The following is a 21695-nucleotide window of genomic DNA, read 5'->3' as shown; positions in this document are numbered from 1 at the left end:
AAACAGACGAGCCCATCAAGGAGTGGAGGGCTGCAGAATGACTGAGAGGGAGAGGCGGTGGAGACCAGGGGGGAGGAGGAAAAGGAGATAGAGACCACAAGAGTCAAGGAAAAGGAAAGACATTAACTATTGAACTTCCACATTTTCTTGCAGGCAGCCATGTCGTACCTTTGGGGGGGGGCACTGGCATTCAGATAGTGAGCGAGCGGCCTCACGGGCACAGCCCCATCCTCAGAATTAGTACAAGTCCTCCCTACTAATAAACACCTGCAATGACGTGTGTGCACAGGTGTGTGTACACGTGTGTGCGTGCGCGCGCGTGCGTGTGTGCGTGCACGTGTGTGGCTGCTCAGCGCGCCGTGGCCACTTGGCGCTGTGCATAAACATTCCACACCAAATAACAGGAAAAGGCCAACCTAGAAAACCTTGATCAATCATCGGCGGCCGCGAGAATGAAAAAGAGAAAAAGAAAGGGGAGTGAGTGAGTGGGAGAGATAGGGACTGAGTGCAAGGGAGGGAAGGCAAGGAGTGGATGTGGGGGGGGGGGGGTCGAGTGCGCAGAGGGGGGGTGCTAGATAGCAGGAAGTCGAGGGAGAGAAAATAGAAGGAGAGCCAGGGAAGAAACAAAGAGATAAGAGGCGGAAAGACAAAGAAAGCGCATGGAAGAAACAACAAGGGACACGTCCGTAAAACAACCACGAGCGGGCGGGCGGGCGAGCGAGCGAGCTGGCTGGTTCGCCGTTGGGGAAAAGCAAAAAGAAACAGACAACAAAAGTTTGGGTGAGAACAAATGCACTTGGCTGCGTTCCAGCCCAGAATTCTTCCAGCGGTGCGACCCACCCACTTGTCGCTTGAAAAAGGAAAGAAGAGTCCATCAACATCCCCATGGGCACAAAAATAGGGAAGATGTCCTCAAAAGCTGTTCTTTGGATTCAGCGTCTAGGCCGTGACATGAGTTGGTCGGCCGTCCAAGGCCCTCTTTAATAATAATAATAATAATAATGATAGATCGGTTTTATATAGCGCTTTTCTAAACACTCAAAGCCGCGTTACATAGAAAATTCACACGCACACACACACACACGCACACGCACACACACACACGAAGAGTTAGGGGGTTATATGCAGAGTTGAAGAGGTGGGTCTTGTTTAAAGGAGTGCAGGGAGTCAACATTACGGATGGTCAGGGGGAGAGAGTTCCAGAGAGTGGGGGTCTTGTTTTCATCCAAAAATGGTGTTTTGGGCAACGCATGTTCTCCTGTTGATAAAGGTGGAGAAGCCGAGCGACCTTGTGCTTCTCTCGTCTGACTTTTGAGCCGTCACAGAGCAGAAAATGTGCCAAATCCGTACACATGCTGTCAAACTCTGCTTTGCGGATGATTTGGGCTCCGAGCTCAACGACATCCCTTCCTTTTCACTGTCGGTCGGGCGCCCTGGTAGCGGTGTGCACGCACGCTCGCGTTTCGCCTCGTTATGGCTACAGAGCTCAGGTGAGTGTTTTCTTATGCTCGCACACAGCGAGAAAGAAGGTGAGGGGGAGTTTGAATTTGCAGTGATTGAGCCGGTGGCTCGGCTCGCCCGTCGGAGCGCACACGGCGCGTCGTCAAAGCGGGACGGCTCGGCCAAAGCGGCGCGGCCCCGTCTCACAGCGCGTGCCGTGGCCTTTTGGCCATCTCGCAAAAGGCACGGCACAAAGCCACCCCGTGGCAAAACCGTGAGGCAGATGCAGAAGAGGTGTGCCAGTGCGCCGGTGCGTTGGCACTTTGGCTTGGAAATAAACAAGAAGCTCAAATCAACTGTTCTTCAACCACACTCCTGCAGAAAGGACGCTGAAAGGACCCCAAAGAAATCATCATAAATAAGAGACAAGCCTCCCTCTATTATTTGTGAGGCCCCAAATGGGAAGACACAATACAATCAAATAGCTCTGCTTGGAGACAACACTGGAGAAAGAAGAGTGTGGAGGAGAGCTTGGAAGGGAGGGAAAGAAAAAAAATCACTGAATATAAAGGAGGAAAGACAGAGTGGAGGGAGGAGAGGAGAAGAGAAGAGCATTCAGCAAGGAGGATATAAAAGGAACGGCTGGGAGGGGGGGCAGAGCAATGGAAGGAAGCGGAGAAATAGATGGAGAGAGAGATCAAGAGCAAAAAAAGAAACAGGGTGAGCCACTGAGCGAGAGGACCAAAGAGCAAAACAGACAAGGAAGGAAGAAGGGAGGGATAGTCACAAGAGAGTGAAAAAGACCAAAACAGAGAAGGAAGGAAGGAAGGAAGGAAGGAAGGAAGGAAGGAAGGAAGGAAGGAAGGAAGGAAGGAAGGAAGGAAAGAAGGAAGGAAGGAAGGAAGGAAGAAGGGAGGGATAGTCACAAGAGAGTGAAAAAGCCCAGCATCAAAAAAAGCCCTCTGTCTGTCTGCCTGCCTGCCTGCCTGCCTGCCTGCCTGCCTGCCTGCCTGCCTGCCTGCCTGCCTGCCTGCCTGCCTGCCTGCCTGCCTGCCTGCCTGCCTGCCTGCCTGCCTGCCTGTCTGTCTGGCTGGCTGCCTGCCTGTCTGTCTCCAACTGGGTCCGGAGATGTCCTCGCCTTGCCGTGCCTCGCCTCCTGTCTTTTTAAACTACCCATTTCCAGTTGACATTGGCCTTCATTGAGCCAACGGCAGGGGTCTGAGGATGGACCCTTGAGGGATCCCGCATGTCACGTGATCACACGCCAACTTTCCACTCGTCATAGAGCGGCGGCTCCTCTCCCACGACTTTCGTCTTTAGACGTAAGTAGGGTCGCTCGTATCCGGAGGCGTGGGGGAGGGGCGACTCGCATTAGCCCCGCCCAAAATCTCACAAAGGCCGAAAAGGTGTCGCAGCGCCACCTTTCGGCGCGACGTCAAAGTTAACTCGTTCGACACCGTTTGGCGGCACGTCCGTCTGTGGCACAAGGGCAGATTTACTGAAGGCGCAGGCCGTCGACATTTTGAGGCGTCGGCGGCGTCCCTCCTTTTGCCGTTGTGCGCTGCCAAGCAATCTCAGCCGGAATGACTTTTTCCTTTCCTCCAACTTTCCTTCTTTTTCAAATCAAACCAACCTTTGTCTCTCTGTCTCTCTCTCTCCTTCCTTTTGTACCTTCCCCTTGTTTCCATGGTTACCTCTCTCTGGGCTGCGTACACTATCTATCTCTTCCTCCGTTTGCCTCTCCGTCTCCCTCGCTCTGTTCTTATCTTTCTCATTTTGCTTTCATCTGTGCCTCCCTTCCTCCTGCTTTATCCCGCACCCTCCTCACTCGCTCACTTTTATCTCTCTTCACTTTCATCTGTCTTTCACCTTTCTCTCCCCTTCAAGCCTGCCATTCCATCATGCTGCCTTTTCTGCTTCTTACTTTTAGAAAGAATGGGGGGGAGGGGGGTTTATCGGTTTCCCTGTCAATTGTACGTTTTGAATCATTTCCAATTTGGATGCCACGCAATTGCGTGGCCGGGAGATACGCCGAAGCCCAAAGCGCGGGCCGCTGTCGTCTCTTGCTATCGTAGAGGCGCCGGAACGATTCCCGTCAAGATATCGGGAGACCGAGCGGCCGCCGTCGTCTGGTCTTTGGGTGACGGATTCTCGCCCTCCATGAGCACCTCCTCCATTTCCATGTATCGTCGCTTAGCGTACGCGTGCGAGAAACAGAAAAGGCGCGGTCGGATTACGGGCTCGGCGCTCGTATTTGAACGCGGGCCGGCCGCCCTCGGCGCTGAGCAGGAAGCCAGTCCGCCGGAGCGAAAGGCTGACCTCGGTCGTCTGACCTCGGTCGTCTGACCTCGGTCGGCTTCTCCGCGGCAGCGCAGCGTGTTGGACTCGGAGACTCCGACGTCGCAAAGACCCCAAAGGTCTTTGATTTTTCTACTAGATAAGCGAGATGAAAACCAAAACCAAAAAATAGCCAGCCACAAGTGCAATCCATTAACAGGCTTTTTAGTCGAAGGTGTACCTGTCTCGGGTGTAATGCCACTACGGAACACACGGCGGCGGCACATGATCTGCCGTAATGGGCTTTTTATGCCCACAGAAAGCAGCGGACTTCGGTTCCTTTCATAATGGCCATAATAATTGCCTTACATTGTGAAATGATACGTCTGTTAGTTTGGGAGGGGAAAAAAGGCAATTTGTCTCCTTTCAACATAGAGAGGGATCAGCGCACTGACTTGTAACATTTGTAACATTCTGGCCAATGTAGCGTTTGGAGTCTTCAATGAACCCAATGTATGTTTTGGGGCAAAAGTGTGGCACAGGGTCAACGCCCCACAGCCCCCATTCTAACAGCAAAATATAAAGCGCTGAGACTGAGACGAGGGAGGTCAAGATCATTTTGTGGAGGGAGGGAGGGAGGGAGGGAGGAAGGGACGCTTTGGCGCTAAACAAAATACGCTCCAAGAAAAGGACGTGTGAGGGGCCTTTCATTCCTACCTGCAGCTTGACATGAAATGTCAACGTGTGAGGGAAAAAGGTTGCACAAAGTGGGCCGGAGTCACCCTCGATTCAAGTCTGAAAACGGACAAACGTCTCCTGTTGAAAGCAGCTGTAATGCCGGTGTTAACAGCTGGGTGGCAGCAGCGCCTCCATCACCCCCGATGCCGGACGCGTGAAGAAGAGCTCACCTCGTCCTGGCCACTGGCCAGTGCCACTCCAACGCCGATGTCTATCTCGAACGACGGGCACAAGCCACGATGACATCTTTTTTCGTCCCGCGGCGGCGTTCACCGGTTGCGTTCTGTGCGGACGTATTCAAGACTTGTTGCCGACGTGGCATAACTGGCCAAGCGGCCAAGCGTTGTGGAGCCCCCAGGAGGGAGCAACTTTTTGCTCAGGTGAGTGAGCGAGCGAGCGAGCCAGCCAGCCGTATCATTTCAATTGCATGAGGGAAAAGCCAGCCAGCCGTATCATTTCAATTGCATGAGGGAAAAACATGCGAATACAAAAGTAAGTCTTTAAATGAGTAGATCTGGGCGAACACGTACTGGAAACAAGTTCTTACATTTACAGTTGGTATGCGGCGGCGAGGTGGTGCTAGCTGGTTATTATTCGTCTTATCGCTATGCATTTGAAATGTACAAAGTATACGCTTGGTTCACATAATCAACTCAAATGAATCATGCTGGGGAACCCGTAGTTTTTCTTGGTTGCGTCGCCAAATGTGTTTGACAGCTATAGCCAACACAAGTTTGCACATTTTGCAGCTCCTTAGTTGGCGACTTGATTCTTTTGGAAGCTTTTGCACATTTTGCAGCTCCGTGTCCAGATACATACTTAGTTGGCAACTTCATTCTTTTGGAAGCTTTTGTCATCGATTGAAAGGTCTTATAGTTATATATATATATATATATATATATAGTTATAGTTAGTTGTTCACGCCACAGGATGGACGTTTAAAACTTTATTCTTAACTGTCAAGCGTGAGTTATGCATCTTTTTTGGGTCACATCACAATTACTAAAGACTACTTGTAATGCATTTTTTAATACGACCGGCTGTGCCCGACCTCAGGCTGTGTATTCAAGTGTATTCAAATCGAGGACTGATTTATTTGCATAATCAGATAATATTCTACAATGGATTGGTTTTGTTTTAACAAATGCTGACACGTTTTATCCTTTTATTGAGATACATGCAGTCTTTATCCTCAAGCAAACGCAACTCATCCAAAGTAGATTGGCAACATTATTAGCATGTCGGCCGGCCTCAGTTGGCCGCTTTTTCGTTTTGAAAGTGTGCTTACGTGTTTTAGCCAGTAGATGGGGATGCTACATCATGCTCCAAGCATATTGCGACAACGTGAGCTGTTTGAAATGGATTGAACTGGAATTGCCCCCAACGTCGGTAGTCAATCCCTTTTTGCAAACGTTGTTTCTTTGGAAACATTCTGAAAAACATCTGAAGTTGTTCCGTGCTAAATCGGCTCCACGGTGCACCTTTATGTCGGCGAGGCGAGGCAAGGCACGCGTTCAGCCAGCGGGAGGTAAGAGCAGATCATTCCGCAACCGTGACGCAAATACGATGTGATTCCTAGTCACGTGTTGTCAAATGGCACTCGGTTAACGCTGCGTGAGGAAATTTGCCAAAGAGTGACGAATTGAGATCTTGCAACGGAACTGTGGTCGGATCGCTTCGCCGGCCCGAGAAAATAAGAGGGCGAGATGACAGTCATCACCGCTGTCGACGAGTTGCTGGTTCCGACTGGCAAGTTAGGTCGGCGTTGCGTGAACGCTTTGTTCGTTGGGCATTCGCCGTTGCCCACAACAACACAGGCAGCGCTTTGAGCGAGCGGACTTGTGCGCTGCCAAGTGGCGCACACTATCCGCTTTTGTCTCCAGCGCGCTCATTTCATCTCGCACCTGCGCAGAGAAGGGCTCTTTGAGATAGCGGCGACGCGCACGCGCAGGCATATGTTAGAGATGCTATTGGCCGCGTGCGCCCACTGATCTGCGTCGCGAGTGTGCCCGGCCACCGTCAGTCTTGTACAAAAGCAGCAGCCTACGACCCCCCGCGCATTTTTTCGATTTAGCTCAACCTGTCGCTCATTTTTTCGATTCAGCTCAACCTGTCGCTCATTCCGAGTCACGATCGGCAGTAAATCCTACCAAAGACGCAGGATGAAAGTTTAGCAGACAGTTTGTAATGTTCAACAGTAGGAGAGGTCGTCATGGTCCTAATTCAGGATCATCTGGGCTCGTTCGCGCTCGTGTGTGTGAGTAGGGCGGCTGAGAGCATTTCAGTAGGCCGGTAGAGGACTTTGGCACAATTGAAAAAGTGAGCGACGTGACCCCGTGGAGTTTTGGTCTGTTTTCCTGCCGTTCCCCCCTCGCCCGCCGCTTCTTCCGCAACATAGTGGGCGAAAGTTGGAGGTGCGCAAAGCCAGCCCGTTGCCGCCCGCCACGATTCCACCGCCAACTTGGCAGACGCGTCGAATTTTGCTAGGCCCGTTATCTGCGCGCTTTGCGAGCACCGCTCACGCAGCGACATTCCTGCTCGCCGTCGTCAATCCGTGGCAAAGCTCTGAGGTGATGGAATTGATCCGCTTGTGAGCCCCGAGGGCATTTCACTTTTATTGAATTTGGAGCTGCTGGCGGTGGTGCCGGTGCCGCCGCCGCCGCTGCTGCTGCTGCCGCCGCCGCTGCTGCCGCTGCTGCTGCTGCCGCCGCCTATGACGTAATGCTCGCTCTGGCTGCAACCCGCGCTCCCTGTTTTTTTTTTCCCTTTGCCTTTTTATTTATTTATATATTTCCTCCCCTCCCCTTTCCAATATGCTCTGGACGCATGTGCGAGCCGCTTCGGCAGCCTCCTTCGGCAGCCTCCTTCGGCAGCCTCCTTCGGCAGCCTCCTTCGGCAGCCTCCTTCGGCAGCCTCCTTCGGCAGCCTCCGTCGGGCTTTTCCTGGGGATGACTTAGCGCAAGAGCTTCTGGGGCTCTCGACCGAGATCTCCCCGACCTGACTCTCTGCGTGCAAACGGGGCGAGGACGGCGACTTTGCGTGCGTGAGTGACACCGCTACTGATAGCCAGCCGCCGTAGGCTGTTGCTGGCCGCGCCGTCGGCTGCCACAGCGTTGGCGTCCCCGGTGCGCGCGTGTGTGCGTTGTGGTTTCCACGGTAGGAGATGAAGTGTGTGATCTCATACGGCTCTGGTGTGGTGTACTGTCTTCATTTGACTATTTTAAGCACACAGCGACAAATGACATCATTGTCCAAGACTCGGGCAAAAGATTCCTTCTCTGCTGAACAAAAAGAGAAGACCGGGCTCGCGTGCGCTTCTCGGGACGCTCTCGGACGCGTGACGACCACTTGGGCTCGCTCCGGCTTTCGCTCCGCCCACTCGCGGCCCCGCCCACATTGTCGTCCCTCTTATTAGTTAGATGCCAAGTTAATATTTCATCGGGGCTGCCTCATCTCAGTTGCTTCTTCTTACTTCACCTCCTGGGAAATACATATATATACATATATATATGTATATGTATGTGTATATATATATATATGTGTGTATATATATATATATATGTGTGTATATATATATATATATGTGTGTATATATATATATATGTGTGTGTATATATATATGTATATATATATATATATATGTATATATGTATGTGTATATATATATATGTATATATATATGTATGTGTATATATATATGTATGTGTATATATATATGTATATATATATGTATGTGTATATATATGTATGTGTGTATATATATATATATATATATGTATGTGTATATATATATATATATATATATATATATATATATATATATGTATGTGTCAAAGTCAAAGTCTGCTTTATTGTCAATTTCTTCACATGCCAAGACACACAAAGAAATCGAAATAACGTTCCCACTATCCCACGGTGACAAGACAGTACACAATATAGTACATACAAGTAAACAACACAAAAAAATAAAAACAAGAAGGCACAAACAATGAATAAATAAGAGTGATGAATAAATAATAAATAAACAAATAACACAATAAATAAGAGGAGCAAAAATGGAGCAAGTGTGCATACAGCAGACAGTCAGAATATAGCGCAAAAGTACAGTATATATATATGTATGTGTATATATATGTATGTATGTGTATATGTTTATGTATATGTGTATATATATATATATATATATATATATACACACACACACATATATATATATATGTGTATATATATTTAATATATATATTTTCAATTAGTTGTACAGGTAAATGATGAAAAAAGGATTGAACTTGGCCTCCTTTTCTCTCCGGCTGGTCTTTGTCATTTGATATAACTTTTAGGACAACAGCTACTTGCATTTGGGAATGTGCCACCGTTTGAGAACGAGCCGTACACGAGTTGGTCACGGTGGAGGCGTGGCCTCGGCTCTGTGGGCGCGGCTTTGCGGAAGCAGCAGCCTGGGAGTCAAGCGGCGGGCGCCCGGAGATTGGCGTCAGGGAGGAGAAGAGCGAGGAGGAAGGCAAGGCTGAGGACTTTCCACGGATGTGCGAGAGCGTGCCGCGGCTCGGCTGAGGATTTTCCCTTGCGCGCGCGTGGCGGGCGGCCACGGATGTGCGAGAGCGTGCCGCGGCTCGGCTTCGTCAATCGTTGACTCGAGTGAGTAAGTGAGCGCTCTGCTTCCCTGTTGTGCAAATGATCCAAGGAGCACTCACTATCAACTTTTTGATTATTTGCTGAAAGTGGGTGCGAGCCAGCTGACATGAAGCAGCTGTCTTGTGACTTGATCCTCTGGCAATCTAATTGGATGCTTTGGACTTGATTATTTCTGCCGCATCTGACAAGCATTGGGCCCTTTCATGTTAGAATTTGGTCAGCCGCCAGGGTCATTGCGGATAGCGCCTGTGCCGCGCTTTGCCCAAGCGGATGCTTGCTGCAAATGTTGTCAAAAGCTAATCAGGCGCTTTGCACCAATGGCTGCAAACATTGATGACAAATGACTGTCGAGTCTGACCGGCAAGTTGTCCAGTTGTAGTCGTTGCAAGTTAAAAGTGGTCCAGTTGTAGTTGTTGCGGTTGTCGATGAATCCATTCATTTTTGACGTGTCGCCGAGCAGCTCGTTTTCCCGCTCGCTCGGAGCGCGTCGTCGGATCTAGCGCGAAACGCCAAGGGCTGTGGTTTATTTGGCAAAAGAAGGCATTTCTCAGCTGCGTCCATCTTGGGAATGTACCGCAGCTCGTCGGCGCGTCATGTTGCACAGTGGCGCCTCGACGTACACTAGTTTGACTTTGGCAGAAATGGCAGGAGAAAATTCCTTCCAAGGGAGCCGAATTGCCATCAGAGTCACTCCCGAGTTGCACCAGCAGCTAGCGTTAGCTTCCGGTCTTGGCTTCTGTTTGCTTTTGAAAGGGCAAAAGAAGTCGTCTGCCGCTTTTGAAGCGCGTCTCTCCCTTTTGCGTACACCGCCGTCGGGCTAACGGAAAGAACGAGCCCCGAAAGGCTGAACGCGTACTGCCGAGCGGCCCAAAGGTTAAACGCGGGCCTCCAGGGAGTCCCGTTCCTGCGTGGGAGCTTCCGCGTTTGTCCGTGGGAAAGGGCCGTGCACGCGCAAGTAACCGAGCGCAAGTTGCTCTTCTTCTCTGACCCCAGCGCATTCCTCGCACCGATTTGTTTGCACGCGTGTCACGAGAGAATGGCACCGCCGTGCTCCAAGGGTGTGTTTGCGTGACCCCCTCGCACCTGTCCCACTTGCTGCGTGTTTAAGAATAAACGTCTATTTGCGAGTGCCTGCGTCGACACCCGACCCGGCCGGCGGCACTCGCGAGGTCTCCGTGGGGCATTTGCTTCCACAAATAGACGCGTGCCGCACGCGAAAATAAAATGCCTGTCCGTCCAAAAGTCCCGTGGAGCATCCACAACGCCCGCCCAGAAGCCACGGTAATGGAATTGTGCCAGCCGTGCAGTTCCAAAGTCCGACGAGTGACGTTAGCGGCCACGGAACAAAATCCCCGTCGGTAGCCCGGCGGATCTCTCTCTCTCTCTCTCTCTCTCTCTCTCTCTCTCTCTCTCTCTCTCTCTCTCTCTCGCTCGTTCTCTCGCTCTTTCTCTTTCTCTCGCTCTCTCTCTCTCTCTCTCTCTCTCTCTCTCTCTCACACGTGTTCATTTCTTATTTATTGTGCAGCAGTGAGAGAGAGAGAGAGCTTGCGCTCCACCACAGGCCTTCCTGAGGTTGTTTTGCCGTGCAAACAAACACGGAGGTGCGGTTCACTCAAAGTTTTTTATCAACACATCCGCAGCTCTGTGAATGTCTTTGGCGTATCAAACCAAATGAAAATGTGAACAGTCGGCGCTCTCCAACGCTCGGGGCCGATAAGCCCAAGCCACGCCCGGCCGGCGGCGCCTGAGTTCTTGTCTGAATAATTCATCTTGACGTGATATTTTAAGACGGCGTGTTTTGCGTGTGTGCGAGCGGCTGCTAAGAAAACCAAGCGAGCAATGAGAATAGCACCGCTAAGCGCCAAAGGCCCGATTGGCCTTCCTTTGCCCGGCGACACTACCCTGACCGCATGAGCCCGGCCAGCGGAGGGGCGCTCATCTCCCTCCCACGCGGGCCTCACGGGTCACGTCTGGTCTTCCGGGATCCTGGCCATCAATGACTGGAATTCCCTCCACGTATCTGCTAGCTAAGGGCTCGGATGACTGGGATGCCGACTGAGGTCAGAGTGTGACTCGTGAAGCCGGACGGAGGAATGCGCATGGCCGCTTGCTATTGATCCTTGTGAAGTGAAGGGGGACTTGGGGTTAGCTCTGTGGGCTGAAAGTCAACATTTGGAGCCAAGATGTTAGGCTTGGATGAAGCAGCAAAAGTTCATCCATCTATCAAGAAATGGAGGCTGTTGGACACCAGTTTTGTCCAATGCCATGTTTGAGCGCATGTTTGAACTCTGTCCAGTGGACACGATCATCATTTGGTCTGCAGCGCTGCCTCTATCACTGTCACTCTGGTAAACGAGCGCTGACGTCAGAGCGAGCGTTTGAACGGGGCTGACCTACTTAAGCGTTTGGCCCGGCAGACGCGTAACCCCGCCCGCATCAAAACAAAGAGCCGCCGCCATATGCCCGACCGAGCTCTGCTACGCGCCTCCGGAAAGCTGTCTGTCCTTTTCTTTCTGGGTCGGCGAAGAGAATGCGCTGCCTCGGCTTTGGTACGCTTGACAAAACCTATGGCCGTACGTAGCCGCGTTTTCGGCTTCAACTTCATCCATGCCGTTCTTCGCTCTCTTTATTGAGCGATGACTCCTCCGAAGCATTGGGGAGTCCCCCTTCTTATTTTCCGTTAAACGGCCGCTAGGCACGAACGAGGTCATTGTCTGGTTCCGATGAATAGATGGATCCCTTTTCACACACGGGATGGTGCCTATTTAGTTGCTTCGTAGCTGCGGCTGAAGAGTTTCTAATCCGAGGTTGGGCCTTCATCTGACAACAACTTTGACTACAACAAAGCCTTTTGGCCAAAATTGGGACCCGGCCCAAATAAAAGGTACGACTGAAGTACGACTGAACTACCCCGCGCACACACACACACTTCTCACACACACACACACACACACACACACACATTTTCTGGTGTACGTTCGGTAGGAAAATTCTGCCCTTCCACTGATTCAAATGATCAACATTGTTGCAGTTGAGAGTGTTTTTGACCTTGCGCTTTTGTAACCCCCGCTGCTTGTGGCCAAAAACAGTCGACTTGACTTTTCATCAGCAAGCTCCTTCTGCCTGCGTGCTAAAACTTCGCCGTTTGCCTTTGCGGCTCCGCTTCGAATTCCAAAGGATGTCATCCTTCCGACCTCCGCCCGTGTGTGGGGTTTCCCCGCGGAGTAGCGAGCTTGATGGAGTTAAATCTCCTCGACCCTGGCTTCCAAACGTAGTTCCAAATTTGAACGAGTCAATTAAAAGCATGCGCTCCTCATTACTGCCCTGTGCTTGCTTCATCAAGGAGCCGGCCGTTAATTACCGCTAGCCGGCTTTGGGGATTGGCTTGAAATCGCGCCGGCCGGGAGCAAGCGAACGAGCACGCGCGCGTATGTTCCGTCTTCTGTGAACACAAATGCAAACTTGACATTTCTATGAAGAAATTGACTTTTTTAAAAAATAATTCTTGGCCTGCCATTGGAGGGCAACTCCTAAGCTGAAATCAAGGCACAGCGCAGGTAGCGGGAGAAAAGTGAGCCAAACCGCTCGCTCCCTTTGCCACCGACGGCAGACGGGATCGCACGTGTTGCGCGTGAGGGCCGGCCGGCGACGGACGCGCTCCTTGCTCGGATTCTTCCTCTCCAGCCGCCGCTTTCATCTCTGCTATTTTCAATGCTCACCGTGCGTCCGTGTGCTAATAATAGGTCGGGAGGACCGACGCGCACGCAATAGCGGCAGCTGCCGTCCACGAATCGCCCCGCTCGGCCAACTCGGACGTGGCTTGCTTTCCTCTTGCTCACCGCGCGCGCGGCTTGTCGCGGTTCACGAGCGACGGCTGCAAAATGACAGCTATCGGCGCCTCGGCGAAGCAGAGCCGCTGCGCTCGTTGGGGATGTTTGCTTTCACTTTCACAGCCACGGAGGCCGGAGGTCGGTCGGGATCAGAAACGGCCCGTCGCGTCATCCGTGGCCTGGCACACTGTCGGGCCTGTGCAACCGACCGGTCAAAGGGAGGGAGGATTGAGGATCTGCGAGTGGCATATAGATAGCGACGGCATCAGAAGGAGCCTTGTTCTCTGGCTCGGGTTGGCCGCGACTCTCCGCGGCGTCTCGTCTCGGGCTCTTCTCCTGGCTGATGCGCTCGAAGTAAAAAATCATCAGCTCTGTGATATTGAAGCAGTTCTCTGCGCTTCAAGTCCGAAAACTGGCCAACTTGGTCTTTTGACTTGCTTCTCAGGAATCTGCACGCAAATGTCAGTCAGCGCTCTGTTGTCTTGTATGTGGAAAAAAGCCCCGATAAGAACAATGTAACTTCCTCATTTTGGTTGGCCAGAGAATGTGCTCCAAATTGTGGCTTTGTTTGTTTGTGCGCAGATGGGAGCCTCGACGGAGCGGAGGCTGAGCCGCGGGCCGTCCCTCCCGAGCAGCATCACCTGCCAACACCCCAAAGCGCATAGAGCTCCTTTTCTTTCCAGGCGCCCGGATCCGCCAGGGAGAAAGAGAACCACGGGCTCCAGACTCTTGATGCATCGGGCCAATCGGTGAAACGGTGGGCCTCGGCCGCCTGTCCTCGGGAGACATGGCCCGCCTCCCGCTCTGCGCTCTGCTACTCGCCGTCGCTCTGCGCTCGGCCGCCGCCACCGAGCACGACGTCACCCCTCGACTCACCTTCTCCTACAGTAAGTGGAGCTTCCCGCACGCCTCGGAGCGGCGCGAATCAGCAGCGGCTGGCCCGTGTCGGCTTTGGGACTGCGGTGATCGCTGGCTGCCTGCAAAAGAGCAGAGCTCGTTTTCCACTTTCCAGGGCCACGTGTTCAAGCGGCCACGCGGCTAGCACAGAGGGACCGTTGTCACCTCCGCGTTGTTGTCCAATTGAGCAATTGGGCTTGTCAGCAGCAGCATCCCGTGTCCCGTTTGGGAAATTCTCCACGATTCACCGGTGGCGTGTAAACAAGCCACTGATGTCCACCTACAGCGCTTTAGTTCCTAGTTGAGTTCCTTACAGCCCTTCTCTTCAATGAGTGGCCCTCTGTTGTTGTCATCGCCCTTAGCACTTTTCAACAGCGCAACTGAATTGACGTGTTGTTATAGAGGAGGGGAGGGGGAGAGCAAAAGAGAGAGACACCCCCCCCCCCCATTAAAAAAAAAGAGCAAAGCTCCAAATCACTTAAGCTTTTAAAGAGGAATCAATGATTTAAGCCCCGGCCGGAGTCAGGAGGCGCTAATGCGCTTGGACCAAAGCCCGACGCATGGCCGAAACGCGGGCGTCCCGCCAGCATGCGCTCAAGCTCACACCACGTCTTTGGCCGCCAGAACTTGCTCGAGCGGACTTTCTCCCAGAGGCCGACGCTCGTCTCCGGATCGGGGTCCCTTCACCGACTGTCGCTGCTCCGCAGATGCAGAGGAGAGACGATGCAGGAGTTTCTCTGTGGGCGGAGTCTTCAACTTCACGTCGCTGCTGCTCAGCAAGGAGGACAACGCACTGTTTGTGGGCGCCCGCGAGACTCTCTTTGCGCTCAACCTGTCGGACGTCGGCGCGCTCAAGCCGCAAAGAGCTGTAAGGGGGTCATTTTGTTAGCTGGCGCTCCGTGTAAATGTTTGAGAACCCTCGATTTGCAGTATATAGATAGATTGAATCTCACATTTTGATGTAAATGAAGATTTCCATGCGATTCTAATTTCCCGAGATGCAACTTTACAAGCGGCACGGTGACCCGGTAGCCTGGAAGACGCTTCTTTTTCGCAACGTTTTCTTTTAAGAAAATCAGGACGGATGGACAATCTGTATATTGCTTACAGTTTATAAGCGTGATCTCTCACGTGTTTCCACGTCTTCCCGTGCACCTTGAGATGCATTCATAATGCCGTCTCGTTGATTCTCATCGGTGTCCTGTTTTTCCAGCTCTCGTGGAAAACTCCGGACAAGAAACGAGGCGAGTGCAGTTTCAAAGGAAAAGACCTGCGGGTGAGTGATGTCACGTCCCGTCGGCTTCCGACTTTGCATTGGACCGCGGTCCGCTTGAAGCCACCACCGTCTGCACTGCGCCTTGTAAGACTGTTGTCATCGTTAAGCTGGGAGCGCTGCTTTCACTGCTGACGCAAACCCTGGCGTCATTAGCCGTTAGTGGCACAAGCTAACTCGCCAAAAGGTCAGCCTGAAAAAATGAAACAAACGGAGCTTTTGCTTTTATTGTCACAGATAAAGGTGGATGATGTCATCACTTGGTGCCCGCCCACGACGCGGCGACGTTACACAAAGTGCGTCGGCGGTCGCTTGATGCTGTGACCGCATTAGCGCGTCGGCTAATTCAGCTAACCGCCTTAGCGTGTCGGCTAATTGTCGCTCCTTTTTGTACACCGGAGACATATTGCTTGTTTGTGTTAGCTGAAGTCATCTTCTCTCGCAGACGGATTGCTTCAACTACATCAAGATCTTACTGCGAGTGAACGGCACTCATCTGTACGTGTGCGGAACGTTCGCCTTCAGCCCCATCTGCGCTTACGTCGTAAGTGCAGCGCCACTTCTTTTTCCGTCAAAGTGGATTGTTTTGGAAAAAGACCCATCTTTAAATACGTACGACGTACCTTTGTTGTCGTCGCACTCCGTAATGAACAAACAGTCAGAGTGAACAAAGTCTCGCTCTCCTTGTTGCAACAGTTAGTTGCACGCAAGGCTTTCAAGAGCAACTTGGCTAATATATTATTTCACATAAAATTGACCCAAATAAATGTCGATGGACAAACGATGCTCCAAGCTGAACTGCAAATGTTTTAAAGTCAAAATGGAGGCGCTGAGACCGGCCGCACGGTGATGGGGCAGGTCACCAACGGAGAAACTGGATCAATAAGGAGCAACTCCACTTTGAAGCAGCCTTGTCACGCGTGTCCCTCCCTGTATTTTCTAGAACACTGCAAACTTCTCCCTGGTCAGAAGTCACTCCGGCGAGATTGTCACAGAGGACGGGCGCGGCCGCTGTCCTTTCAACCCTGGCTACCGGTCCACCGCCATCATGGCCGGTAAGGCTGGCAAGTTTTAGATTCGTCGCGAGCTCCCGCCGAGACGCGACACAGGTGCCGTTTGCTTTCGTCGCAGACGGAGAGCTGTATGCCGGCACCGTCAGTAATTTCCAGGGAAACGAGCCCGTCATTTCCAGGAGTCTCGGCCAAGGAAGCTCTCTCAAAACGGAAAACTCCCTCAACTGGCTTCAAGGTGCGATGCAAGGCCAGAGCGCAAAAACGCATGGATGAATGGGTGGATGGACGGACGGACGGACGGGCGGGAGTGGCCAAATGCAGGCAAACTCTCACTCCACGGCCTTGATTTTCAGATCCGGCTTTCGTGGGCTCCGCCTACATCCGAGAGACCCTGCTCGAGGGCGGCCCGATGGGCGACGACGATAAGATTTACTTCTTCTTCAGCGAGGCAGGAAAGGAGTTTGATTTCTTTGACAACACCGTGGTGTCACGCATCGCCCGCGTGTGCAAGGTGAGTCGCGCTTGAAGGCGCAAACTCTCAAAAGGAGATTTTTTTTTGCTTTTGGGCCCCACACGAGAAGGACAGGACGGGACGGGACAGGACAGGACAGGACAGGACAAGGTGTGCTCGAGATAATTACAGGTGCTCAGCCCATACAGCACGTAGCGAACGTACATGCTGGTTAGAATGTCAACTTGACAACCGACGCGACCGCGATCCGACTGCGCGGAAGCATCCGACCTCCGAGCTTCTCCTGTGTGTTTGATTTTGTTTCCAAACCTTTAGCACATAGGATTTGACTTAGGGGCGGGATCTCCTGGCAAACCACCAAATGCGTGACCACACAGGTTAAATACTATGTACCTTCTGCCATCTAGTGGACGAGCATTTAATTGCTCCGCCTGTCACGACACAGACAGTTGAGCAAAGATACGTACATGATTTGTTGTCAATCAAACGTATTCTGGCCAATTAGGTGAAATTGTTGCGTTCCCTGTGGTACTAATCTTTAACAGCACACTGATACCGACTAAAGAGGAGTTGACGCACTGAAGAACGCTGCATGTGCCTGCCACCAAGTGGCCAAGGCAGCCAACATCAGAAAGAGAGGCTGCCAGCATGTGCGCACACGCTCTCTATTGTCTCTCTTGAGCAGATAGCAAGAGCAAAGGTTATCGTCGGCTCGCTTCGCCATCCTCCGAGCGTCGTCGTAATCCAAAGCGAGTTGTGTTCCAACCTCGGTCCTTTTTCTTTGCTCCTCAAGCTGCTTGCGCCATACTTGATCTGGCTGGCTGTCGTCATTGCGGCCCGCTTGCGCACTCTACCGGCCAAAGCGTCGCCGCGCACGACCGAGCCCAAATGGTGACGGGGCGCGCGCGCGCCCGCGCTTGCTTTGCTCACAGGGGGACCTGGGAGGAGAGAGGGTCCTGCAGAAGAAGTGGACCACCTTTCTCAAGGCGCAACTGTCGTGCTCGCTGCCCGACGACGGCTTCCCCTTCAACATCGTCCGGGACGTGTTTGTGCTGACGCCCAGCCCGCAGGAGTGGAAGAGCACCGTCTTTTACGGAGTCTTCACCTCGCAGTGGTCAGCGCGCTCATCTGTCTCAGACGTTACAGTTCAAAACAACCTGGTGGCCTCCTTTTAACGCAAAATGGGCAACGGCCAAAGCGAGCGGCAGTGCTGAATCGAAGCAAGCAAAACGTCCATGACGCTATGGCATCACTGGGGTTTTATTAAGTGTGACGTTTCCTCATTCAAAAACACTTTTATTTCATTTTTTGCTGGGAAGGCTAGAACGGATAAAGGGCATTTCCATTCACGTCTCAGGGGAAAGAGGATTTTAGATGCCAGTGTTGTGAATGGCCTTGAACTCTTATTTCAAGGCACAACTGTATTGAGCCAAACAATTTCTGAGACGGAGCAAAAGCGTTGCAACCACTTTAAGACCATACAATAGTAATCAAATGGAATTGAATGTAGAAAAAAAATAAAAATAATGAACAGAACAGACACTCTTGCACCGATGCACCGTGTTGAAGGCAAATTTGGGAGATTCTTCACAGACCAGATTGCAACGTGTTCATTATTGTGCTCTTATGTTGCGTGAACAACCAATGAGACAGAAATAGGGCAGAGCTTGCGGAGACAAAATCCCGATTGGGGAAAGATTGGTTCGTCGCAAAGCCATTGATGGAAAAACAAACGGGGCAAATCTCCTTTGGTTCCTTATCAATCGACGGTGCTTCTTTGTGCCACGGGCAGGTACAATGGCGCCTCGGGAACCTCCGCCGTGTGTTCCTTCACTATGGAGCAAGTGGAAAAAGCCTTCAGCGGCAGATTCCGCGAGGTGAACCGAGAAACCCAGCAGTGGTCCACCTACAACCATCCCGTCCCGGAACCCCGGCCCGGAGCGGTGAGTCAGTCTGCTCTCTGTACGGCGTTGATTCTGCACCGGCCTTCTTGTCTCGCTAGTTTGAGCGAACCAACTTCAAGTCAAGATAAGTCATTATATAGAAATAATGACAAAAATAATCAAACAAAATTGTCACCTTCTTGTTTGGAGGTAGCAGCCATCCGTTGGCTCGAGACAGCGCTCGCTCGACGATGAGCGGCAAATAATGAAGACATTTTGAAAAAAAAGAGGCTTCTGGCTGCTTCCTGCCAGTCGTTTGTTTTGGTCCGCTAGCTTAAGGCTACCGCTAATTAGCATCTACAGCGCTACGATCCGTGAGACGATGGCCTCGTTGCAAAAGGCATCCGGCGTCCTGTCGCGGCAAAGGAACAACTTGGCATTTGCTGACTTTTTGTCTTTTCTTTGTCGATGTGACGTGGGTCGATGCGGAACGGTCACGACTATCTTCAAAGGCAGACGGTTACAGCGAAAGCTCCAACCGCCATCTTTTTGCCCCTGGCAGTGTATCACCGACGCGGCCCGCAAACAAGGTGTCCTGTCCTCGCTGCACATGCCGGACAAGGTGCTGAATTTTGTCAAAGACCACTTCCTGATGGACAGCGTGCTGCGCAGCCAGCCTCTGCTGCTCAAACGCCACGCTCGCTACACACGGATCGCTGTCCATCAAGTGGCGGCGGCGGCCCGTGAGGCCTACTACCGCGTGCTCTTCATCGGCACAGGTAGACAAACGCGGCAGCGGTCGCCGTTGTCCGCTCGGACTTTCAACAAGGCTGTCTGGTCTCTAGACGACGGGAGACTCCATAAAGCCGTGAGTGTGAAAAACAAGATGCACGTCATCGAGGAGCTGCTGCTCTTCCGCCGCTCGCAGCCTGTGCGGCACATGCAACTGGACGCGGAAAAGGTAAAATGAAGAAGCGGGCCCGACCGGCACATCCCGGCCGAGGCGTGAGGGATGACGGCCCAAAGAGCTCATTCCACGCAGCGTGCGGTCTGATGGGCTCTTTAGCGTGCCGACGAAATGGGTCCGTTTTAAATGCCATTTGAGAAAAAAAATGGCCATTGACCCCCCCCCCCACCCCCCCCCCCCCCCCACAGTTGTTTGAGCTTTGACCTCGGCATCATCCACGACAAAGCAAACACCTTGGTCTATGGATGATGAATGTATCCCACAGCGTAATCATCGGGTCACCTTTCCTTGCCAGGGTTTTCTCTACGTTTCCACTTTCTCCGAACTGGTGGAGGTCCCGCTAGCCAACTGCACTAATTACCCGAGCTGCGGCGAGTGCATCCTCTCCAGGGACCCGTACTGCGCCTGGAACGGCAGGCGCTGCGTCCGTGTCACACAGGCTGCGCCGAGCGAGTACGCACTCTTCTCTTGGCCAAGATGACTTTGAAGAAGCAGCAGCAGCGTAACAGCAGAGTTGCCTTTGTGTTGCCTTTGTTGTCCTTCAGCGTGCTGCTGCAGGATGTGGACAACGCGGACGCTTCGGCCCTTTGCGACGAGACGGCGGCCGGCGCACGTAAGCAAAAGAGTGCCTGCCACCAAACCATCTGATTTGCCGTGTGGCACCGTTCAAATCGATTCCACTTTGAAACAACAAATTGCCAAACCTTTTGGAAAATATCTGGCACTTTTTTTTTTCCAAATGGTTTCTTTAAACAAACACCACAAACAACGATTTGCCTTAGTTAACACCTTTGACGGAAGGCCTTGATGAAGTGAAAAAAACAAGGGCGGCTCTCTATTGGTCGGCACGCGGCCCTCGACGGAGAACGTTTGGACAGCCCCGGTCCGCATCTTGCATATTTGGATCATTCCCTCCCTCCCTCCCTCCCTCCATAGACGCGTCGTCTTGCCAGGCGGTCGTCATCCCCCCCAACACTTTCCAAGTGCTGCCTTGCGAGCTGCGCTCCAAGCTGGCCCGGAGGTCGTGGGTGTTCAGCGAGACTTCGGCTCACTCGCGCTACCTCGGCTCGGAGGGGGGGCTGGCGGTGGTGGCGGCGGCTCAGCCCGACGGCCAAGAGACCTACGAGTGCTGGTCGGTGGAGGAAGGCTTCCGGCAGCTGCTGGCCAACTACTGCGTGCGCGGCCAGCCCCAGCGCCAGCGCGAGGACGGCGGTGCCCGGACCGGCTGGACCCGCACCCCGGCCGCCTCGAGGGACGGCGCTGTCGTCCGGCCCGGTCAGGACGGCTCCCCGCAGATCGACGCCAAGACCTACTGGAACGAGCTGGTCGTGGTGTGCGCCCTCCTGGCCTTCTCCCTGCTGGTCTTGGCGCTCTTTGTCATCTACAGAAACGCCGGGCGCAGCGTGAAGTCTGTGCTGAAGGAGGGCGAGCCCCCCGGCACGCGACACAAAAAGCCCGCCGAGAACCTGCCGCTCAACAGCGACGCGGCGGCCGTCCCGGCCGACCACAGGGGCTACCGGACGCTTCGCGACAGCCGCGGCTCGCCGCCGCGGGAGCGCTCGTCGCCGGACGCCGGGTTCTCCGAGTCGGGCGGAATGCCGCCCGCGCCGCATTCGGACGCCGGCCCGCGGCCTCGAGTCAGACTGGGATCCGACATCAAAGACTCTGTGGTGTAAAGGCGCTCCTGCGGATGCTGCTCGGGAGCGTCAGCGATGCGGCGGTTTGAACAGCGGACACGAGCGTCACCCACGTTTTGCACGGCGTCCCGCCGTCCGTGAGCATTTCTTTAGTGCGTTCGGAGCGTACCTTCAGACATCGAGTGCGTTTGCTCAGAACCCGAGCGGTGCGGAAGTCCGCTCCAACCCGAGCTCACGGATGAAAAGGTCACACACGCTCCCCTTCAGGACTTTGAGGAGAGCTCTTCAAACACTCCGAGATGTTTCCTTTCATTTTATTTGTCAGGCCTGCCTGCCAGCCAGCCATTAACACTCTTTGCCCTGGAGGCTATGCACCATCTAGCGCAGTGGTTCTTAACCTTTTTGGAGGTACCGAACCCCATCTGTTTCATATGCGCATTCACCGAACCCCTCTTTAGTGGGGGGGGATGACATACAAACTCACACCAAATTACATACCTGCAAATCAATGTGTCTTCTGCTGTTGCCTTTGAGAGATCAGTTCAGATATGCGTGGCTTCACCTTGGCAAGTGCCACTCTCATGTCATTTTCCCAGCAAAGTCTGTTCCTTTTCTTCG

At 52.7% G+C, this 21695-nt stretch overlaps 1 protein-coding gene and 1 long non-coding RNA gene across 9 annotated transcripts; one reads left to right on the top strand and one right to left on the bottom strand.

The window, feature by feature from the left end:
* Nucleotides 1-4609: 4609 nt before the first annotated feature.
* Nucleotides 4610-21452, top strand: LOC119124355 (semaphorin-4B-like). 8 transcript variants are annotated; one of them, XM_037254241.1, is made up of 16 exons: nt 4610-4835; nt 11875-11989; nt 13518-13822; nt 14540-14700; nt 15046-15108; nt 15551-15649; nt 16049-16160; nt 16237-16353; nt 16472-16629; nt 17523-17704; nt 18383-18533; nt 19036-19252; nt 19319-19434; nt 19736-19893; nt 19986-20053; nt 20377-21452. In XM_037254241.1, the coding sequence occupies exons 3-16, from the start codon at nt 13723-13725 to the stop codon at nt 21114-21116; spliced, it is 2442 nt and encodes an 813-aa protein (XP_037110136.1). In that variant the 5' UTR covers nt 4610-4835; nt 11875-11989; nt 13518-13722; the 3' UTR covers nt 21117-21452. The 8 variants fall into 8 exon arrangements, with proteins under 8 accessions (XP_037110136.1, XP_037110134.1, XP_037110141.1 ...); XM_037254243.1 differs by lacking the exon at nt 4610-4835 and adding an exon at nt 13381-13419 and having other exon boundaries at nt 10599-11989; XM_037254239.1 differs by lacking the exon at nt 11875-11989.
* Nucleotides 7219-8942, bottom strand: LOC119124357. Its single transcript, XR_005098259.1, has 2 exons — nt 8846-8942; nt 7219-7935 (listed from the first exon to the last, which is right to left on the bottom strand). It is a non-coding gene; the product is annotated as an uncharacterized LOC119124357 (long non-coding RNA).
* Nucleotides 21453-21695: the final 243 nt, after the last annotated feature.

This window comes from Syngnathus acus, chromosome 6 (assembly GCF_901709675.1).
Source record: "Syngnathus acus chromosome 6, fSynAcu1.2, whole genome shotgun sequence".
NCBI classification, from domain to species: Eukaryota; Metazoa; Chordata; class Actinopteri; order Syngnathiformes; family Syngnathidae; genus Syngnathus; species Syngnathus acus.
Note: the sequence above shows the minus strand (reverse complement) of the source record. Positions and strands in the feature narration are given on the sequence as shown.